The sequence below is a fragment of the Oryx dammah genome, unplaced genomic scaffold (assembly GCF_014754425.2).
Source record: "Oryx dammah isolate SB20612 unplaced genomic scaffold, SCBI_Odam_1.1 HiC_scaffold_3, whole genome shotgun sequence".
In the NCBI taxonomy this organism is placed as follows: domain Eukaryota; kingdom Metazoa; phylum Chordata; class Mammalia; order Artiodactyla; family Bovidae; genus Oryx; species Oryx dammah.
The window spans coordinates 101196786-101220662 of NW_024070187.1; the positions used below are offsets into that span (position 1 = coordinate 101196786).

The 23877-nt window shown below is 40.0% G+C and overlaps 1 protein-coding gene and 1 long non-coding RNA gene across 2 annotated transcripts in view; both read right to left on the reverse strand.

Moving 5' to 3' along the window:
- Positions 1-8: 8 nt before the first annotated feature.
- Positions 9-5921, reverse strand: LOC120861555. Its single transcript, XR_005720566.1, has 2 exons — positions 5589-5921; positions 9-5498 (listed from the first exon to the last, which is right to left on the reverse strand). It is a non-coding gene; the product is annotated as an uncharacterized LOC120861555 (long non-coding RNA).
- Positions 5922-10853: 4932 nt separating this feature from the next.
- SPARCL1 (SPARC like 1) overlaps positions 10854-23877 on the reverse strand; it is a 51326-nt gene continuing 38302 nt past the window's right edge. Inside the window, exons 8-11 of the mRNA XM_040237295.1 lie at positions 22011-22147; positions 19784-19932; positions 18518-18666; positions 10854-11299 (exon numbers count right to left, since the gene is read on the reverse strand). Of these exons, the coding sequence (XP_040093229.1) occupies positions 11271-11299; positions 18518-18666; positions 19784-19932; positions 22011-22147 (464 nt within the window). The 3' untranslated portion in view covers positions 10854-11270. The remainder of the gene's footprint in view (positions 11300-18517; positions 18667-19783; positions 19933-22010; positions 22148-23877) is intronic.

Genomic DNA, 23877 nt, shown 5'->3' on the forward strand with positions numbered 1-23877 from the left:
AGCATTTCTAGATTTGGTAGTTTCAGAGTGGGCAAAAATAAGCTTGAGGTAAAATTTACTGTTTGAAATTTCTTAACCTAATTTCTGTAAGCTGAAATTTTGTCACATGCTATGGGCATTATGAAAAGAATATCTTTTTAGACCTGCTGAAATTCTGATCTAATGATCTTGGAGGAAAATGAGTTTATAACTTACGAGTTTTACCTTAGGTCGATTGCTTTGGTTCCATTCTGCCATAAATTTTTATGGTTCAGAATTATTCTTACCTTTTCTGAGATTAAATATCAATTGCTTTTATCAGTATAACCATAGCAAAAAAGTCTTACCCAAAGAAGCCCTAAAAAAATAATTTATTGTGATAGCCTCAGCCCATTAAGTAGATTTGTAGTTTATAGTAGCTTAAAAATGAATACTTACCCCAAGTTGGTTAAAGATAGAAATGATTAACTGGGGAAGAAAAAAATATCAAAGATCAATGAAAACAATGGGTTTAACTTTTAGCTTATTTTTAACTTAGTATGTATATAAGCTAAAATATTTTCTATATGAAATCTTTTCTATATGAAAATCTTTGTTTTTGCTGAAAAATTAATTCCATTTTGCTGCTTATGTTTTATTTATGTGATGTAAGATTTTAAAATGAATATGCAATATTTAGATTTGAACTCCCTTAATTCATAGAAGTGTTTTTTTGTAACTGCCTTGTAATGGTATTCACTATATCTGAAATACAGAAAATTGATGTGAATGGTTGAGAAACTGGCTGTATACACTTACATACAAGTGCTGTCTTTCTTAAATTATGTGTGAATTCCCTGTGTGAACAATACTTGAACCAGAATTTTAGGACAGCTATGATTTTGCTTCAAGGATTTGCTTATACAGGCAGTTTCACTGGTTAAGTACTATTGCCTTGTAGCTTTCATGTGGCCCTGTTTTAAGAGACTGGCAGCTTGCTTGAGGAATTGACCCGTGTCAAAAAGGCAAATGCCTCTATTTATAGTGCTGTCCATCCTAACATATATGCAAGAATGTGTAAGCTAAACACTGATCTGCTTATTCTTAGGCAAGAACAATACCCTTAAATAAAGTTTAGAAAAATAAAGTATAGGTATTATGAAATCAGATTTGGTAACCTTTGAATAAGTCGTATGTGTGAGGAGTCAGTATTTTCACTGGAAGAGACTTTGGAGGTAAATCAATACATCTACCCAAGGTCACACAACTAATTTAAAGATGAGCTTAGAATCTGGACTTACCCACCACAGGCCAGTGCTCTTTTAGCCATGTTTTGATGTGAAGGTGAACTTGCCGATTTTGGAATCATCAATAATTAACTATTGACAGTAGTTTCCCCAGACATTTTCAGGATATGTATTCATATATAATATATGTATATATATAAATTCTAACATGATAGGAGTGTGCTAGAACTTTTATGATTTACATTTGGAAATGGACTATCGTAATGCTTAGAGTGGATTGCAGAAAGAGTACTAATTAAAACTTGGCTTGTGCTCTTATTTAGTTTGACCTTAAAGTTTTTGGAACACTTAAATATTCCTCAAGATGATTGCCTTTAAATAATCTGTATAGACAAATCCTGAAAAGTTTTACCCCAGGCACACAATGATTTAGGCCTGACTTTCTGCCATTTTTATGAAATACTGCAGGTCTCTTAATTCTAAGATGCCATCAACTATAAGGTATACCATTTAGTTAATGATGCATCTTAAAGAAAAAGATATCCCAGGTTAAATACATCTGCTGTGAGATGTATCTAGATTTCAGAAAATGTTTGTGTGCAAAGTATGTGGGAAATGAAATTTTTTAGTTTTCTGTTTTTTAACTTCCAAGTGTTTTACCTGTGTTTTCATAAACTGAGATTCAATATAACTATACCAATATAGGGCCTCATTAAAAAGTTGAACTTTGTGCAGTTCAGTAAAAAATTATCTATTGGGATTTAAGTTTGATTATAATATATTATGCATTTATGCAAATGCTTCATTAGTGAAGAAATAGTCAAGTCTATTTCATCTCTCCTAAAGTAGTTTCTTCTATAACTCTTAAATCTTTTGACTCTTCACCTTCATCCTCATCAATGATAGAACAGGTTGTTTTGTCAGTTTATAGTTTGGAGAAGATGAATAAGTGAAATAAGTGAATGTAGAGCTGCTTGCATGCACTGAGGTAGTTTTCTGGCTTTGAACTTAACAACTGTGCTTTATTTCATTTCCAAATGAACTGGATTGATAAATACAGTAATTTGTAGGATGAACTGGCTCATCTTAAATCAAATGTGTTGTTGTAGGTGTGGAATGTAGTATTTTTATAAACTTTATAGATTAACAGGGCAGTATTTACCGCTATGAGAGCATTAAGTGTCAGGACCTAGAATAAAGAAGATACAATCAAATAATAAGTTATAATTCAGCATTTTATCTTTTGTATGTTATATATTTTATAATAACTTGATGAATGAAAACATGCTTTTTGGAATTCTTAGCATATGTAAAATTACATCAGTAAGATTGACATTCACTGATACTTTAAGGCTTCCACTCCCCGTCACCGAGGTACCCACCAAGCCTTCACACCTGCTATCTCTGGAAACATATAGTCCAAATTTTTTATTCTGTTGTTGTTGTTGACTGCAAATGTAGCTGGGATTTCTTGGAAAGATGATGAAACTTACGCTTATGAGTTGGAAAAAGACTATATTTGGGAATCTTTTTTTTTTCTTTTTTTGGGCAAGACTCACAGCTTGCAGAATCTTAGTTCCTTGACCAGGAATGGAACCTGGGCCCATCAGTGAAAGTACCAAGTCCTAACCACTGGACACCAGGAAATTCCCAACAGCTTCACAACTTTAATAATATAATTTCCTATAATTGTAATAGAAGTATCATTAAAAATTTGAAATTAATATGCTGTGTTATACACTATTTTTTGGTTTGTGACTTTGTCATTCTGTGTAAGTTTTCCTCATCCAGTAAAGTCTTATCAAAAGTAAAATTTACATAATCCTTTTATACCATAACCATAACCTTCCTAAAGGCTTCACTAATGGTTCCCACTAATGGTCCCCAAAGGATAAAGAGAACCATTATTTTTGGTATCAACTTCTCTTCCAAATGAATCTCAAGAGTTTTCAAGGTTTTTGTTTTTGTACCCATTTAAATACTTTCTTAAAGGAAAACTTTACCTGATTTGGATTATTAGGAAATGGAAAAGGAAGAGGAATTGGAATCTACAAAAAAAAGGGGGTGGGGAGTGAGTTGTGAATAAAACAAAGTAGAACATTTTGTTTTAGCTTTTTTTCTCATGTGTTCAATGATTACTTATCCATCCATCCACCCACCAAAGTATTTATTGAGCAATTATATGCTCTCATGGAGCCCACCTTCTAATTGGTGGAAATTAGACTCTAGAGTGAACTTCAAGTCATATTTTTCTTTTAAAAAGTATTCTTATTTTGCTTAATTAGTCAAACCTAACAAAGCCCAGAAACCTGCCTTAAAAATTGATAGTTATGGTAGGCCATCTTTGCCTGATTTTTAATACTGTTCTGCCATCTGGTGGAAGGAAGAGCGTCTGTTTCAAAAATTAGTAATTCTTTTTATTGCCGCATGTGTGTGCTAAGTCGCTTCTGTCATGTCCAACTCTTTGCGATCCTATATACTGTAGCCCACCAGGCTCCCTCTGTGCATGGAATTCTCTGGGCAAGAATTACACACAGACTTACATAATTTAGGCATATGATTTTAGTAGCAATTAATAAATTCAAATTATAAACCAAGACTCCAGGGTTTTGCATCAATTTAAAACAAATCTTACTGGATTTCAGCCAAAAAACACAAAAGGAACCAGTGTACCTGACTGGAAACAAATAGCAGTTAGTTGTAAATGCAAAAACTTAGAAATTTAGTGTCTTAAGAGTCCATTGCATGCAGGCTAAGTCCTTATGCTTCAGTTGTGTCTGACTCTTTACGACCCTATGGACTGTAGCCTACCAGGCTCCTTTGTCCATGGAATTCTCCAAGCAAGAATATGGGAGTGGGTTGCCATCCTCCAGGGGATCTTCCTGACCCAGGGACTGAACCTGTGTCTCTTAGGTCTCCTGCATTGGCAGGCAGGTTCTTTACCACGAGTGCCACTTGGGAAGCCTAAGAGTCCATTCAGTTCAGTTCAGTTCAGTCGCTCAGTCGTGTCCGACTCTTTGCGACCCCATTAGGTCATGTGAAAACATTAAAGGGAAAGAATGTTCCACTGAGGGCAGTCACTAAAGCGGAGACACAGTTTGAAATTAAATATAAGCAAAGGGAAGGTGTTTTGTTACATTTAAACATGAAAAAAAATTATGCAAAGTTGTGTTTCTACTTTAAAAGTATTTAGATGATAGACAAGAAGTTAAACAAGATGCTATTTTTAAATGTGTATAAACTTTTCAAAACAACAATACCTAACTATTGTTTATGTTACATGTCCCAGCCTATGTTGTAGCCTCATTGCCCTGGTTGTTCCCTGAGTTGCCACATCCTCAGCACTGACTGTTCCCTGTGCCTGGAGTGCCTCACTCATTTCTCATAACCTGGCTTGGCTGCCTCTCCTCTATTAATGAGCTCTGACACACAGCCTAAGTCAGTTGGTTTTGTATTTGCATCTAGAAGCACTTAGCAAATTATTGGGTTGGCCAAAAAGTTCATTGGAATTTTTCCATTAAGATGTTACAAAAAAACCTGAGCAAAATTTTTTGGCCAGCCCAATGCATTTTCTTTTTCTTTTTTTTTTTTCTTTCATTTATGAATCTCTTTATCAGATTGCAAGCTTACTTGTATTTTTTTTCTATGATCACTATAGACCACTTTATCTGGCAGACAGTAAATATTAGCCAAATGAATCCTGTCTGTCCCAATAAAGGTGTCTCTGTTATGTAGTTAGCATTGTTCTGGCCTTTATTAAACAAGATGTAAGAATTCAGATATTAGAAATTGAAGAGGGTACAAGAAGAGCAAAATAATTATATTGTTTGACCTGTGAGAAGATGTTAGGGGTGAGGGGAAAAACTTTTAGAGAAGGCAACAAGGTGATTTAAAAGGAGAAAAAGAACAGGTAATATAGACAAAAGTTAGCATTCCCTTCCTGAAAGTAACTAAGCTCATCATAGTTGAGGTAATTCAGTATAGCCACTTCTTTGATCGCAAGTGTAGGAAGTTGGAAGAAGTCACTGAAGCCCTGGAGGGGTACTTGCTCCCCTGGTCACACTCTGCAAGCTGTGCAGGGAGCGAAGTCTGAGTAGTTGCTGCCTGATGGTTTCTTCATGCCTTTTGTGTCTGTGTCCAAATCTGCAAAGTGTTATAACCGTCATCCGACTAATAACCACTTTTCGTAACTTGAGATTCCCCAAACCCATGCTTACCAGGGGCAGTTGTACAGGTGGGGGAAATGGGATCAGGGGAAAATGGTGCTCCTTGGGGTGGGTACAAGTTAAATCTCTGTAACAAGAGACATAATGTCAGTCATTTCAAACATTTAAAAACTTAAAATGATGAACGTATCATTTGAAAATACAACCAGAAGTTTACCTGAGCACTGGAACTTCCTCCAGATTGTTCAGGCTTGTAAAACAACAACACATCAAGGTAAAACATGTGGCAATGCGTTATTCGTTACAAAGAGATTTGATTCTAAATAAGAACGGGCCTCAAGTCACAATCAAGCTTTATACTCAGCAGTGATGTACCTTTCCCTCTGGATTAAAAAAGAGTTGAGTCTAATGTACAAACTGTTGTATTTAAAATGGATAACCAACAAGGGTCTATTGTGTTGCACAGGGGACTGTGCTCAATGTCATGTGGCAGCCTGAATGGGTAGGGAGTTTGGGTAGAATGGATATATGTATGTATGTATGACTAAATCGCTTTGCTGTCTACCTGAAACTATCGTAACATTGTTAATTATCCATACTCCAATATAAAATAAAAAGTCTAAAGAAAAAAAGCAGTTGAGTCTAATAGAGAAAGAGTGAATTAATTTTGTCCAGTAATTTAGACATTGTACTTTTTACCTTAAACTTATTTCCAAAGAATATTCTTCTGTACCTTTCATACGATTAGTTACATATTGCATATCTCTTTATCTGCAAATCAATAATGTTCTCAGTTTAATGCTCAGCACTTAGAAGTTCAAAGTAGAGAGAGTATGGAAATGTAAACTTAAATTTGGTATCCCCAAATAAAATTTTGAAAGCTGCCTCATTTCTCTGAGAGCTCCTTTGTTACAAAATGTGCAGGGAGCAGGTGTTCCTGCCTACTATTAATAGCTGTGCTCAGTCAGCTCAGTCCTGTCTGACTCTTTGTGGGCCCCATAGACTGTAACCCACTAGGCTTCTCTGTGCAGGAGCTTCTCCAGGCAAAAATACTGGAGTGGGTTGCCGTTTCCTATTCCAGGTGATCTTCCCAACCCAGGGTTCGAACCTACGTCTCTTGTGTCTCCTGCATTGGCAGGCAGGTTCTTTACCACTAGTGCCACCTGGGAAATTCTCCTGCTTCCTAGGTGCCCTACATATTCAGATCATAATAAACACAGCTTAAACTCACAGATCTCATTTGTATAGATGAGGAAGCATGTCTATAGTCAACATGAGACAAGTTGGGGTGAGGATACTGTAAATGAAACAATTTAAACTGCCTAATTAAGACTTAGGTCAGTGTGGAATACTTGCTCTATATTGCGAAGTTTATTTGAGAGCTTCCTATATTCCAATTAGGACTCTTAAGTACGTTCATGTACTTTTATCATGCTTGCACAGATCTGAGGTAGTTCTTATAACTCATGACACAGGCTAGGAAGCCATGGGTTATTTCCTCACTCAAGGTCATACACTTGCAGGACTTCCCTGGTTGTCTGGTGGCTAAGACTTTGTGCCCCTAATGTGGGGGACCCAGGTTCGATCCCTGGTCTGGGAACTAGATCTCATATCTTGCAACTAAGAGTTCACATGCTGCAACTGAAATATTCCACATGCCACAATGGAATCAAAGATCCTGTGTGCCACAACTAAGACCAACTCAACCAAATATATATATGTATATATATACATGCATATATATTTTAAAAAGGTCATGCAGCTTGCAGATGGCACACAGAGCTGGGATTTGTACTGGGAAGACCCTTGGACTGAAGAAGAGTGGTAAATTCCTGGTTCTGCAATTTTCCTGGGGTCCACTTTCCTCTTCCATGAAATGAAAAGATACAGGAAAAGACGCAGATCTAGGTACTGTCTCTAGGACAGAAATGGAATGGAAAATTGAGGGCAGTACTCACAGGGATGGGCAAAGCAGTGGCCATAATCAAAAGGCCAGCCAGGAGAAGACATTTTATTCTGACGGAGTCTGGAATTGAAGGGTTAGGAGATCATTTTTTAAAGTTTTTTTCTAAGTCCTATTCCTGTTATTAATAGACTGTTTAGTCAGAGGTGTTGAAATAGTGATGAGACCACATTCTGCCCCTAGATCCAGGTTTTGTAAGCCTACATCAGTGCTTTAAAAATGGTGTTTAGACAAGACCTGCATTCTCTGGTTCATAACGTTACTTACTCTTACCACTCTTGTAATCTTACGGTTCAACCTGTATTGCGTGGTCTCTGAAGTTATTCAAATTTGTGATCTCTACCCACAAATCAAACATCAATGTCATAGCATGCTTATTATTGGAGATATAGTACCACTGGCTCAAGTGAGATTTCTTACGTATACAAATAAATCCACCTTGAGCTTCTACCCCCATGAGATTTACCAGGTCTTCACGTGGTGTGGATGCTATTACTGACAATTATAATTTCTCAAGAAGAAAATGACACGGGAAAAGTCTTGAAAAGCATTTTGGATTGGTAGAGAAAGTGCACATTATGAATAAACTCAACAAAGCAAGTCCATGTGGTCTTTTCTGGCCAGCAGTTTTTGAAAGTAAACCTTTTTATGATCTCAAATCACATTTAATTCAGATTAACTTACCTTAGGAGTTTCAGACCAAATCACTGTATTCTGGAATTGAATTTTGGAAGAAAGATCAATTACATCATATACCTGTTAAGACTTGTCCCCAGCATCTGAAGCAAGTTATATCTCTTGATACGCAAGTCACTCTTCAACTATTTTACCACATATGTACTTGAAACAACTCAGATTTATCTTTGTGCTATTTCAGTTTGCCCGAGTTTAGGCAGCTCATCTCCCTTTCCCCTTTTCATGTTTCTTCTTTGTATTTTTCTTCCTTCTGCATTCAAACCCTCAACTTTTCTTCATTTGAAAAGTGGACCTATTCATTAAATTATCCAACACAATAAATTTTACCATGTGCAATAGAATCAGTCCAAAGTATACTGTGTCTTTTCAGTTACCTTCGCTTCAAATGGTCCTTGGGCAACAAATTCAAAGAGCTGTGTGATCTAGAGTCTCTATGCCCATCTCATATTTAAGCCATATTGCTAATGCCTTTGTGGTCATGGGTAATGTGAGTCACAGAATTTGAAGCTAAATTGAATAATTGGTTTTACACTAGGAACACCAATGTCTAAAGAATTTAAATTACACAGAGATAGGCTTAAAGACTGATTACTGAGAAATAACTTAATCTCCTTGGCTGGGATTAATGTCTTTATTGCAAACAACTCACAATAAAAAATTGTGATTATTAAGGATATTAAAGTGCTTTTACAATAGATCACCCAAGACAGTTATACATGTGGGAGCCTTAACTAATAAACATCTTAAAGTTCTAAAACTTTATATGATTAAATAATATTTTTATTTCAAAATGAAAGTTATTTTCAAATAAAACATTTTTAGTGAATATTTAGGTAGTGTCCTTAGCATTAAAATCACTTTCATTATTTAAAAACATCTAAAATACTTAGAACATTAAAAATAGTAAATCAGGTCTTTTAATTTTCTTATTCTGAATAAACGTGCAATTAGAAACTTTCTAATTAGTTAGGACCTCCCGTGATATTTCTGTGTAGGCACGCATAAATAACATTTTGAATTTTGGGATAATTTCTAAATTTATTTCTGTAGTTTAAAGAAATTATAAACAATGCTTAATTAGATTTCTAAAATGTATTTTTAATTGAAGAATAATTACTTTACACTATTGTGATGGTTTCTGCCATACATCAACATGAATCAGCCATAGGTATACATACGTCTCCTCCCTCCTGAACCTGCCTCCCACCCACCTTTCTAGGTTGTCTCAGAGCCCCAGTTTGAGTTCTCTGAGTCATACAGCAAATTCCCACTGGCTAGCTTAATTAGATTTTGATTGATCACAGTGAACTTAATTATTTAGACATGACCTGGTGTGATGTGGTCTGATTAAGAACATGTGAGTCATTGAACTAAGAAAAGAGATAATAAATACAATTCTGATAAAAAAAAAATTCTTCCACAAGTATCCTTCAGATAAAACTCCCAGGGGAGTATTCTTTCAGTCACTATTACAAAATGTCTCTAAATAACAACACAGTTTTGATTATTTGAAAAAGACAATTGCATTGACATATTCCATTTCCGATGGGAAATGTGGGGAATTCCCTGTGGTCTGGTGGTTAGGACTCTGCACTTCTGCTGCAGGGTGCAGGAGATGAATTCCTGTTCAGGGAACTAAAATCCCAAATGTCAAGTTGCGTGGCCAGAAAAAGAAAGATAGGATAATATGTAAAAGATATTTCATATTTTAAAAAATATATGGTAAGTAGATATTTAACTGGGTGACAGTTTTTTTTATTGCCTTGTTTCAGCCCTTGTTAAACTTGATTTTGGTATCTTCTTTGTACAATCCGGCTTTTACTGTATTAATAGTTACCAAAGAAGAGCTCAAATAAAGATACCAGTTTTCTCTTAGGTCACATTGTCTTGCTATCATATGATATTAGTACTGTTCATCTCTGACTACACTGGACATCAAGACTCCTCAGGGCTCTTCACTGTCTGTTATCTTTACAGTCTCTTCATTTTGAGGACATGAAATGTGTAGAGATTTTGCTAGGCCTCCCTTTTATCAGACACACATGCGCAGCCACACAGAAGCTAAAATTAGTTGTACCAAGCAGTGTATAATCATCCTTATTTTAAACTGAATTTGGTGAAGGGTGCTTGGCTTTAGTTTTTTTCTGTTTAAACTTAAATTATGACAAAAAACACTGATGAGCAGCTACCATTTAACAACTGAATATTTGTTTGCCATAGGAAACATCCCCCTCAACCACACTCACACCTTTTCTTTTTGTTTTTAATTTATTTATTTTTAATTGGAGGGGAATTGCTTTACAATATTGTGTTGGTTTCTGCCATACATCAACGTGAATCAGCCAAAGGTATACATATGTCCCCTCTCTCTTGAACCTCCCTGCCACCTCCCACCCCATCCCACCCCTAGAGGTTGTCTCAGAGCACCAGATCTGAGTTCCCTGTGTTACACAGCAAATTCCCACTGGCTGTCTAATTTTACGCATGGCAACGTATATGTTTCAATGCTACTCTCTCAACTTGTCCCCTCCTCTCCTTCCCCCAGTGTGTTTACAAGTCTGTTCTCTTATGCCTGCATCTCCATTGCCATTAGAGTCATTTCTAATGAGGTGGATGAACCCAGAGCCCATTATAGAGAGTGAAGTAACTCAGAAAGAGAAAACAAACTAGAAATCTAGAAAAATGGTACTGATGAACTTACTCTCACTTTTTAAAAAAGTAGTAGGTTCTAGAAAGTGTGATTTGATATGAACTATGAGCCCTGGGTTGGTCATTCACGTATAATTATTTAAGTAAATGACTGTAAATAAAGTTGAATAAGCATTGGATTTATATGGATTTTTATTAGGATATTAAGATAATTGACAATAACACACACCAGTAACAAAGAGACTTATTTCACTTTTTTTAAGTGCACATGATACTGTGGACAAAATGTATTTTTTTAGCTTTATAATCTTTAATTATATTATAAATGGATGCAGAGAGTAATGAGTTAAACTCCTGTTCACAGTGTACAATATTTTACATATACTGACTCTTTAATTTTACAGTTTTATTTCTAAAGCTAATGGTAAATGCCCGGTGCCTATATTGTTATCAAGCAGTTACTCTCATTGTCTTCTCAGACATGCAAGCATTTTGCTAAATATAAATCTACAAGTATAACATTGGATATACTTCAGAAGTGGTCAGAACAAAGGAGGAGGCTGGGTATTTTGAGTTCTTTCAAATCTTAATTCAAAACAGGAGATTTTCATCTATGTCTTCTGTAAAAAACAAACACAAAACATACTTTTAGAAAGTAGTCAGAGCAGTAACATAAACCCTGTTAGAACTAGGGCCTCAGAGAAGCCATGGATAAGGCAGTACGGCAGTGGTTCTCAGTCCTGGAAGGGTGTTAACATCACCCATGAAACTTGAAAAAATACATATCCTCAGACCTAGCTCCTGGCCTCCTGAATCAGCATCCCTGCTGCTGCTGCTAAGTCACCTCAGTCGTGTCCGACTCTGTGCGACCCCATAGACAGCAGCCCATGAGGCTCCCCCGTCCCTGGGATTCTCCAGGCAAGAACACTGGAGTGGGTTGCCATTTCCTTCTCCAGTGCATGAAAGTGAAAAGTGAAAGTGGAAAGTGAAAGTGAAGTCACTCAGTCGTGTCCGACTCAGTGACCCTATGGACTGCAGCCCACCAGGCTCCTCCATCCATGGGATTAGATGCATCAATGACGTGTATACATTTAGGAAAGCTTTGCAGCTAGTTGTGACTTCCTCGGTGGTTCAGCAGTAAAGAATCTACATGTAATGTAGGAGATATAGGACACATATGTTCGATCCCTGGGGCAGGAAGATCCTCTGGAGAAGGAAATGGCAACTCACTCCAGTACTCTTGCCTGGGAAATCCCACGGACAAAGGAGCCTGGCTGGATACAGTGTATGGGGTTGCAAAGAATTGGACATGACTGTGCAATTGAGCACACAGGTAGTTCTGATGGAGGGTGAGAACTGCTGATAGAGGAGGTTGAGGGGAAACCCAGCCAAGAACTACTAAATAGTAAGTCTCCTACATACGAAGCTTCAAGTTGCGAACTTTCAAAGATGTGAACATACATTCTTAAGTCCCGTCACATAAGTTCTTTCATATCTGGTGTACATTGTCACATGCGTGCATCCTCTACAGTTAGCCATGCTTTTGTGTACTTTACAGCAGTGTATAGAGTACAGTAGTACAGTATCTTTATTTCAAACCCAGGATGTCTAGAAGCAAGCATAAGAGCAGTTGTATGTAGCTGATTGTATTAGATGGGTACCTAGGCACACGTTGTTGGACTTAACAAACCAATTGAACATGCTCTGGGAATGGAACTCATTCGTATGTAGGGTACTTACTGGACTAATCTATAAGGGTTGCTGAGATATAACCCAAATAAATAGAAGTATACATGAGTTTGGGCAAGCTCTGGGAGTTGGTGATGGACAGGGAGGTCTGGCATGCTGCAGTCCATGGTGTTGCCAAGAGTTGGACATGACTGAGTGACTGAACTGAACTGAGTGCCAATTATATCAAATTTCCAAACAAGTAATTGTAAAAGAACTTGTTGCCACACTTATGGAAGAAAACAGCATCCTCTGGGGGATGGAAGACTCCTTAGCAGGGTGGCCCACTCTTAATTCTTGAACAGACATGTAAAGTGGACTAATTTGAGGCATACTACCCTGTCTGGAACACCAGGCAGCTTCCCTGCCTGATGTCAGTCTTCATCTTGCCTCAGGGAGGGGTGTATTACACAGACTTCTGGTGTATTTCTCTTGAGCACTGGCTTCATTTGTAAAGTAGGGATAATAGTCTGCTTACGCATAAATTTACTTATATTTGCACTCATACTTTTTGTCTTCTTTCTGTTGTTCGGATGAGAGATGTTCCTCCTATTGCTGTTGTTTAGTCAGTCGTGTCCGACTCTTTGTGACCCCATGGACTACAGCACACACGGCCTCCCTGTCCATCACCAAACTCCCGGAACTTGATGAAATTCATGTCCCTTGAGTTGGTGATGCTCTCTAACCATCTCATCCTCTGCCGCCCCCTTCTCCTTTTGCCTTCAATCTTTCCCAGCATCAGGGTCTTTTCCAGTGAGTCATTAGGTGGCCAAAGTATTGGAGCTTCAGCACCTGTCCTTCCAATGAATATTCACAGTTGATTTCCTTTAGGATTGACTGGTTTGATCTCCTTGCTGTCCAAGGGACTCTCAAGAGTCTTCTCTAGCACCATGCTTCTCTAGTTCAAAAGCATCAATTCTTGGGGACTCAGCCCTCCTGTTGACTTGGAGGCTAATCCTCTGCCTGTGTTCAGGGTCTCTTCACCCCCATTTTCCTCTTTTTTTCTTATATCCTCAGTCTTTCCTTTTCTTTCTTTTTTTAACCAGGCCCTTCCCATTAATGTTTAACTATGCCGCATATCCAGCCTTGAGATCAGTGCCTGGCACTATGCAGACTGCCAGTAAAGATTTGTTGAAGGAATGAATGAATGAGTGAATGAGTGAGAGCTCAAGCCTCTTTTATTCTTGGAAATGCTTCCCTCAACTCTGTATCCCTCTCTAGCTCATTCTTGCCTTCAAACCTCCTCTCTTTAGCCTTTCTCATCACCTCTTCTTTCTTACTGTGTCTGGCTTTCATCTTGACTGTTTCACAGAAATCGCTCTCCCAAGGCTACTGAGGGTATCCTTATTTCTACATCCACTGGAAATTCTTTTTAACTTTACTATGTGAGAGTTGGGCTGTGAAGAAAGCTGAGCACTGAAGAATTGATGCTTTTGAACTGTGGTGTTGGAGAAGACTCTTGAGAGCCCCTTGGACTGCAAGGAGATCCAACCAGTCCATTCTAAAGGAGATCAGTCCTGGGTGTTCTTTGGAAGGAATGATGCTAAAGCTGAAACTCCAGTACTTTGGCCACCTCATGGGAAGAGTTGACTCATTGGAAAAGACCCTGATGCTGGGAGGGACTGGGGGCAGGAGGAGAAGGGGACGACAGAGGATGAGATGGCTGGATGGCATCACTGACTCGATGGACGTGAGTCTGAGTGAACTCCGGGAGATGGTGATGGACAGGGAGGCCTGGTGTGCTGCGATTCATGGGGTCGCAAAGAGTCGGACACGACTGAGTGACTGAACTGAACTGAACTGAACTGACATCTCAGCAGCATGTAGCGCTGTGGCCTCTTCCTCCTCTTTGAAACACCTCCAGAGATGTGGCCCTCTCCTCTTTTCTTTTTCCTTGCAGGAGCCTCTTCATTCTCCTTCACGAAATCCTTCCTCCTCTGTCCGTTGTCTGGATGTTGCTCTTTGGTACTCAATGCAAGACCTTTTCCCATGCAACTCGGCGCCTTTTCCTTAGGGAATTGATTTCCTTCCCTGGTATCAGTTGTTTTCTGTACACTTGCAATCTCCAAATATGTATTTCAACTTCCCAACTCTGTCTTGAAAAGCAGACCCATATATTCAACTATCAACTGTACGCTGTCAGGACTTAAAAACTCAGTGTGTCCCAAATGGGATTTAACATTTTCCCCAAACCAACTTCTGTTCTTGTGTTTACTGTTTCAGTGTAAAGTACCTCTCCTTGGTCTGCCCGGCCCGAGCCAGGAACCTAGGCACTGTACGCCTCTTCCTCTCGGGTTCTCAACTGCCGGCTTCCGGCCTCCACGTATTTCCTATCAAACATTGTCTTATTATTTCTACATACTATACATCTTGAATATGTTTATATTGTCAACTATATCTTGAATATGTTGATATTTTAAAATATATTTAAGGAGACTTCTCTGGCAGTCCAGTGGTTAAGACTGTGCTTCCAACACAGGGGCTGCGGGTTCGATCCCTGGTAGGGGAACTAAGATCCCACATGCTGTGTGGCCAGGTCAAGAAAATATACAAATAAATAAAAAATAAAATAAATATAGTTGAAATACGTTTACTCATCTTTTCCCCCCACTACAACTGCCCTAATTCAAGTTCTCATCAGTTCTTGCCTAGATTTACCACAAGGGTTCTCTGGCTTATCCACATTGTAACCAGAAGAATCTTTCTTAAATACAAATCCAGTGAAATCACTGCCCTGTTTAAAGCACTTTGGTGATCCTCCAGTACTCTGAGGATAACATCTTTCACTGGCTTAGTAGGACCTGCATGATATGACTTGTTTCTTCGTCTTACTTGGAAGGTTTTCCTAAAGATTCACATGGATATATGTCAGTCCATGGTATGTCATAGGTATTCAATAAATAAGACTCCTCACCTCTGCATTGAATCCCATTTTACACACAAGGAAGATGAGACTTGCTGAGGTTAAGTGGCATGCCCTAATCTGCAGAGCTCATTAATGACAGAGCTGGAATATTTGAGCACATCTAGTTCAGAGCAAAGGGAGTTAAAATTCAGGACAGCACTGTCTAAAATGTATTTTGCCCTGTGGACTTCTCAGTCCTAAGGGAGTAAAGGGTATGCCTTCAAATAGCCTCTTTTCCCTCCCTAGCTGCATCCCAAATCAGTACTTGTTTACATGTTCCGACTGAATATTTAATATCTGCTTTATTGGCTTACTCTGTGATAAATCTTTCCTTTCTTCTAAATAACATAATCATGGCCAAACCACAGTGAACAAACAAGATCATTAGGGGCTTTGTGAGTGGCTGAACTTGAAGCTCTTTCTACTTCTCCCAGACAGTCAGCCAGCACAAGGCCTGAGTGGGCCCACATGCTGAAGAGCTGCCAGAAGTTTCAAAACGAACAGTGAAGGGCAACTGGGTTCCTGAAATGGCCTCTGTTTAAATTTGCCTCTGGATCACACGTGCTGTGTTAAGAGGGCATGCATAAATATGTCCTGTCTCAGCTAAATTTTTCTCTTGATTCTGGTGGAGAGGAGGGGGTGGGGCAGCTTGGGTACATTTTGTCTTTTTAAAATGGGAATTGGAAAAAACTGTGTTAACCCTTTTTAGGGATGTATGTGAGTGTGTAAGATAGATGTTAGATATCTATGAAAGTGAAAGTGAAGTCACTCAGTCATGTCCGACTCGTAGCGACCCCAAGGACTGTAGCCTACAAGGCTCCTCCATCCCAGGCAAGAATACTGGAGTGGGTTGCCATTTCCTTCTCCAGGGGATCTTCTCTACCCAGGGATCGAATCCAGGTCTCCCTCATTTCAGGCAGATGCTTTACCTTCTGAGCCACATAGATAACACATATTCTGTTTATAGAAGAGATGTTAGAAAGGAAATTGGTATTATTTGCTTGAGTCTGGTTCTTAACTTCCCGTTAACTTCCTATTGATGCTAATAGGGTGCAAACAGTATGTGGTCTCCAGTCTCCATGAGGGGCCCCAGTGATCCCCATCTCCTGTGATCTCCTCCCACACCGTGGCAGGGTTCAACTGTGTGACAAACAGAATATGGCAGAAAAACGTCACTTCTGAGATTATTCCTAAAAGACATTGTGGCTTCTGTCTTGGACTCTCTCTCTCCTTCCGTCTCTCTCTTGCTCTGGAGGAAACCAGATACCATGTTATGAGCAGCACTGTGGAAAGGACCACATGGTGAAGAACTGAAGGCTCCTGCCGACAGCCATGTAAATGAGCTTAGAGCGGATCCTAAAGCGTCGATCCTCAGCGTGGACCCCAAAGCAGATCCATCCAGGTAAACTACCAGGGATTCCTGATCCTCAGAAACTGTGAGAGAGGTTTTAAACTTCTAACCTTTAGGGCAATTCGTTGTGCAGAAATACACAACTAACACACAGAGTGAGGTGCTTCTTCATTGTTTGCTCATTACAATTGTGCTTATGTTACCAGGCTTCTCCGGTGGCTCAGACAGTAAAGAATCTGCCTGCAATGCAAGAGACCCGGGTTCAATCCTGCATTGGAAAGATCCCCTGGAAAAGGGCATGGCAACCTACTCTAGTATTCCTGCCTGGAAAATCCCATGGACAGAGGAGCCTACAGTCCATCTCTTCTCAAAGAGTCAGACGTGACTGAGTAACTAAGCTTTCACTTTCAGGTGCTTATTCATTCTTAGCTCACTACAGTTGTGTTTATTTCATAGAATAACATTGTGGAGAAATGCTTATCTGTTTATCCATAAATGACTAAATCCTCATATTCTGACTCTTTCCAATGTCAAGGCATCACACGTGTGCATGAAGAATATTTTTAAAGTTCCCACAGATTCCCTCTTTTGGGGAAACTCTGACCTTTGATGAACTTACATTTCTTTTGCTCTTTGGTTGTATATTCATCCTACATGCATGTATATAGTGAACATATGGGTCAAACCTCTGCTATAGAGATTTGATGTTCATTGTTGATTTATATTCTGTAAGCAGATTTGATTGCTCATTTTTTTTACTGTCTTTCATATCTTGATTATTAAAAGCATGGTTGCTCAAAAAAAATTGTGACTTAGGAAAAGAAAACGAAGTAGATTAAGACATAACCTAGCAAAATAAATGTCTAAATTTAAATTCCTCCACTGCAGGAGGAATTCCTTTTGGATTAAAGGAGTTATATCTGGGCACAACTGATGAAAATCTTTTGTGTTGGTAATAAATTCTAAGATTCTTCTGGCATCTCCGATTTTCAGAATCAAGCTTGCTGTTTTACCCTTCACATTGTTGTTGCTCAGTCGCTAAGTTGTGTCCACCTCTGTGATCCCATGGACTGCAGCACACCAGACTTCCCTGTTCTTCACTATCTCCTGGAGTTTGCTCAAACTCATGTCCATTGAGTTGGTGATGCCCTCCAACCATCTTATCCTCTGTCATCCTCAATCTTTCCCAGCATCATGGTATTTTCCAATGAGTTAGCTCTTCGCCTCAGGTGGCCAAAGTATTGGTGTTTCAGTTTCACATACAATTTTCAAAGTTTGGCCCAATATCCAAATTAAGGAAGGATATAAAATCCTTCCTTCCTTGCTCAGAGGGTAGCCTTCTGAGATTTGGCTCAACTGTCAGAGTTCACATCACTTTCTTAGGTTTAACCAGTTTCTGAGACCTCAGTGCCTTTATCTCTTAAATATTCACCCTTGCTACCCTTTAGAACAGGTGGCTCAGTGGTTAAAAAAAAAATCCACCTGCCAGGGCAGGAGATGCAGGAGATGTGGGTTCAATCCTTGGGTCTGAAAGAGCTCCTGGAGAAGGGAGTGGCAACTCACCCCAGAATTCTGGCTTGGAAAATCCCATGGACAGAGGAGCCTGGCAGGCTACAGTCCAGGGGTTCACCAAGAGTCAGACATGACTGAGTGACTGGGCACACTGGCACACCCTTTGGAACAGATTAAGAAATGACCTTGCAGTGATAGCGATTCTACTGGGGACACTGCCACCCTGTGGCTCCTAGGTTGCAGTCTAACACACGGCAAGCAGGACCCCTCTGGGAACTGCAGGGCTTAGGGCTTGTCTGGGGGAAGAGAACACCCCTCTCCCTGGGCTGATGGTCAGTTTACCTTCTTTAATTTCAAAGCAGTGGCCCCACTCCTGTAGGGTGATGTGCTTATCCTTGTTGGGGTCACACTCTTCAAAGAAGCGCGTTATGCAGTGTTCCATGGGCACGAGAGATGCTCGCAAAGGCGCGAGCTCAGAGTGGGTCAGGACCCTGCAATGAGACAAATGGCAGCCAGTTAACTGGGTGACTGGTGTATGAAAAGTGAACTCTTCTGATCACCAAGGGCATTTTTCTTTCACAAGGTTGCCAAGGATAGCAAATACATAGTACTTTCATGAAAAGCTACAAATGAAATAAACTATTTATGGGTAAGATGCAGCTTTTCGAATATCAATGCGTAAGGTTTCCTTCTTCACTAGGAACTGTCCTCCCTCCACCCAAAATTTATCAGGATGCACCCCAAGAATCATGTTTATACAACCTAGCTCTTACCACCAGCCATACCCGATTGTTCCAGACATAGGCATTTGACTAAAGTGGGGTCCATCAGAGTATCTTGGAAATTTAGGATCAAGAATGAGAAAGAGGGCTTCCTTATTGGGTCGGTGGTAAGGAGTTGGCCTGTTAGTGCAGAAGACACATGTTTGATCCCTGATCTGGGAGGATCCTGCATGCTGGGAAGTAGCTAAGACCGTGCCCCAAAACTATTGAGCCTGTGCTCTAGAGCCTGGGAGCTGCAACTACTGGCCCACAAGTCCTAGAACCTGTGGTTTGCAACTAAAGAAGCCACTGCAATGAGAAGCCTGTGTACCACAACCAGAGAGTAACCCCCACTTGCCGCAACTAGAGAAGAGCTGGTACAGCAACAAGAATAGCACAGCCAAAAGTATGAATAAATAAACAATTTTTTTAAAAAAGAATGAGAACAAGTTGGGACTTCCCTGGTGGTCCAGTGGTAAGACTTCGAGTTTGCAGTGCAGGGGGCCCGGGTTCTATCCTTGGTCAGGGAACTAAATCCCACATGCTGCAACTAAGACTCAGTGCAGCCAAATAAAGAAATATTTTTTTTTTTAAATGAGAAAGAGTTGAAAGGTCTCTGTGGGGGGCTGGACCCTAACAAGTGAACTAGGGAGCAGAGGTGTGGCCATATTCCATTATTTTCAAAGCAGCTTTGTATGCAGACTCCTAGCCATATTTGTTTGGCATTTTTGTGTCCTCCAGTGGATAGTGGGAAGTTTCCTAAATCTGTTTAGAATTCTCTTGGGATAAACAACTAGCTATTATATCAGGGGCATGACCTAGAGATGGGAAGGTGGACAGTTTTTACCTGTCCCGAGGATGCTGGTCCAGTTCACTGAACTGCCAGTGCACAGGATACACGTACATGTGGTAGTTTTTCTTAAAGTCTCTTAAGAGAAGGTCAATGGAATGGTCTCCAGCCAAGAGTCTCTTTTCATCCAGGTAAATTTTCTTGACCTTCAGGAGGGAGAGGATCATCAGAGAATCAGCCAAGTGTAATGGAATTATCATTTAATAAACTTTACTTGAAGAGTCATTGTAACATAACAGAGGAAAACAAACCCAGAATGTTATTTGAGAATAAATTACACACCTTCTAATAACACTAGAGCCTTTCTATATAGAATAATAGCTAACAGTAAAAAATCCTGCAGTTTTTGAAGAAATTTAAATCTTTTTTTGATCTTTTAAACAAATAATGTCTATCACATTTCTTAAAACAATGAGAAGGTTTGAATGAAAAGGGCTGAACTGATCTAGGCACTTAGTTGGTGAAAAGTCCTGCTCTTCCCCATTGGCATGCTCCATTCTTAATCCTCTACATCAGTGGTCCCCAGATGTTATGGCACCAGGGACTGGTTTCACGGAAGACAGTTTTTCCATAGACCAAGAGGAGGGAAAGGTTTTGGAATGATTGGTGGCTCAGAGGGTAAAGAGTCTGTCTGCAACGCATGAGACCTGGGTTTGATCCCTGTGTCAGGAAGATTTCCTGGAGAAAGAAATGGCAACCCACTCTAGTATTATTGCCTGGGAAATCCCATAGACAGAGGAGCCTGGTGGGCTACAGTCCATGGGGTCACAAAGAGTTGTACAGGATTGAGAGACTTCACTTCACTTTCAAGCACATTACATTTATTGCACACTTTATTTCTAGTATCTTTACATCAGCTCCGCCTCAGATCATCAGGCATTAGATCCCGGAGGTTGGGGACCCTGGTCTAAGTATTTCCATCCAGTGCCTGTTGCATCTCAGGTTAGTCTTCGTGTGATGCCTTGTGGTATCTCCACTGAAATGTCCGTTTTGTATCTAATGTTCTTTACCACAAGCACCACCTGGGAAGCCCCATAATTATATACACATTCATGGGCTCCCCAGGTGGCACTAGTGGTAAAGAACCCACCTGCCTATGTAGGAAATGCTGGAGACAAGGGTTCGATCCCTGGGTCAGGAGGATCTCCTGGAGGAAGGCATGGAAACCCACTCCAGTATTCAGGCCTGGAGAATCCTATGGACAGAGGAGCCTGGCAGTCTATGTGTGGTCCATGGGGTCACAAGGAGCTGGACATGACTGAAGTGATTTAGCATGCATGTTTATAACTATATATTGTCTCTTTGCTTAGAATATAAGTTCATGAAGCCAGAGATATTTTTTTGTTTTGTTCTCTGCTGTACGGTGCATGCTGGCGCTTCAGTCGTGTCCGACTCTTTGCGAGCCTGTGGACTATAGCCTGCCAGGCTCCTCTGTCCATGGCAAGAATCCTGGAGTGAGTTGCCGCCCTCCTCCAGGGGGTCTTCCCAATCCAGGGATCAAACTCCGGTCTCTTGCGCCTCTTGCATTGCAGGCTTGTTTTTTCCCTCTGAGCCCTCTGAGCCTCCGGGGGTTCCTCTTTGTTGTATTTCCAGCATGTAAATCAATTCCAGGTACCTGGTATACACTCAATAACTATCAGATGATAGTTTTCCCCTGGGAACTTCTAGAACCAATATTCTGCCCTTTTTCATTTGTCAATATATTACTGACATTGTTAATAACGGATTTATCAGAGGATGAGGTGGTTGGATGGCATCACCAACTCAATGGACATGAGTCTAAGTAAACTCTGGGAGGTGGTGATGGACAGGGAGGCCTGGTGTGCTGCAGTCCATGGGGTCACAGAGTCAGGCACAACTGAGTGACTGAACTGAACTGATCTTATATCATAAATCTGGCCTATGAGGGCAAGAAAGAGGTTTAGATTTAAAGAATATGTCTGGGCCTGAAGATATGAATGCTGAATTGAGGTCAGTAGAGCTTACTCTGGGTATGAGTTCCAGAGCCCTTGCTAAGACCCCTGCCCTGTGTGTAGAAATGGGGGCGGGGTTTGGCTGTGTCCCAAACTTTGGGGCATGAACAGTTACCTCTACTATTCTTTCATCCATATGTATCAACCAGGTGTGGTTTTACAGAGGAACGTAAGCCTTCACCATACCTCCCTCCCGCCCCATACCTTTTCTCCTGGTAGACAGACAGGGTAGCTGACCGTGGATAACTTACTTTATTTCTCTGCTTCTCATTCAGATATCCAGAGTGTTCAGGGTTAGGTTCATAAAGCTGCACAAGGATATTCTTGAGCCAGTCTCTCATCCTTAGAGGAAACTGGGTCACTTCAAAGTCCGTACAAGCAGGAATAGCTGTTCCAAACAGAAAGTACACTGATTTTAATTTTGAAGTCTTACTCCTGTCCCAGGAAAAGTCTTCATAACAGAATGCTTAACACCTTCCGGTGACTGATAGCATCCTCATTGGTCCTCCATCACAACAGTGGTCCTTTATCCTGCTGCCGAAACACAGTTGCCAGGAGCATTATAAAGCCACACCAGATGCCAGTGGCCTTTCAAAGATTTGATTGATCTGGCGTGGAGCCTAGGAATCAGGATGCTTTAAAAGCTCTGTAAGTAATTGTGACATGCAGCCAGGACTGAGAACCACTGCTCTAGAATCAGAGGGTTGGAATTCAGAGGTGGAGGTCACAAGAATTATTTATTAGGAGAAAAGAGAAAAAGGCAGAAGTCAGCTAATACTGTGATAATAATATTAAATCTTGACTTGAAGGAACTTTTTTTTTTCAGGTAAAATTGACATACCACCCGGTAAGTTTAAGGTCTATAGCATAATGACTTTACATACATATATATTGTGTAATGGATAGCACAGCAAGCTTGGTTAACATTCATAACCTTGTATAGTGACCTCCATTTTTTATTTCCTTCTGGTGAGAACTTTCAGAATCTACTCTCTTAGCAACTTTCAAATATATTAGACAGCAGTGCTGACCGTTATGTTGTATATCACATCAAACATTTCTCAATCCTGCTACATGTCCCATGCAAGCTGGCAACTGAGCTCTGCTCATCTCACTCTCTCTGGGGTTCAGGGTAGGGGAGACACCACCATCTTAACACCATCTCAACACGAGGTGAAGGGAGCATGGAGAGCCGTACACCAGCTCATTTATTATTATTTTTTAAAGTCAGATCTGATCTTTTTTTTTTCTTTTTTAGAATTTTTTGGGATGTGGTCCATTTTTAAAGTCTTTACTGAATTTGTTGCAATATTGCTTCTGTTTTATGCTTTGGTTTTTTGATCAAGAAGCATGTAGGGTCTTAACTTCCCAATCAGGGACTGAATCCTCACCCCCTGCATTGGAAGGTGAAGTCTTAACCACTGGGCCACCAGGGAAGTCCCCATATTCCAGCTCTTGAACACTCTGCCCAGAGCTCACGTGGATGATTTTTGCCCAGATTTCACTGGACAAAGCAACTCATATGGCTGCATCTAACATCAAGGGGATTGAGAAACTGACTCCTCTCATGTGTCCAGAAGGACAGGAGAGGTTAGTGAGCCCTGCTCATGTGGAGAATCATTTAGTGACCAGAAGATGCAAACACAATTGAGAGTATCCTGGGGAAGGAAGACAATTTTTTTAAAAGTCTGGAAGAATAAGTTGTCTTTAAAGCTTCTTGGCAGACTTTCACTTGGGAAGAGGACTACTAATTTAACAAAATTCCAATGATTCATCTCAGTTATTAAGTGGATAACATTATCATAGTGGTTCTGAACCCTGGCTGCACATTAGAATTGTCTAGGTTACTTTGAAAACAAATGAAAGAACAATGCCAAGGTTCCAACTCAGTCCAATTAAATCAGAATCACTTATGGTTAAAGCCTGGGAATTATTCTTCTAATTTTTATTTAAAATTTTTATTTTATTTTATTTATTTTGGCTGTGGTGCAAGGCACATGGAATCCTTGTTCCCCAACCGTGGATGGAGCCTGTGTCTCTGGCATTGGAAGCGTGGCATCCCAACTGCTGGACCACCAGGGAAGTCCCCATTCTTCTAATTAAAAAAAAAAAAAAAAG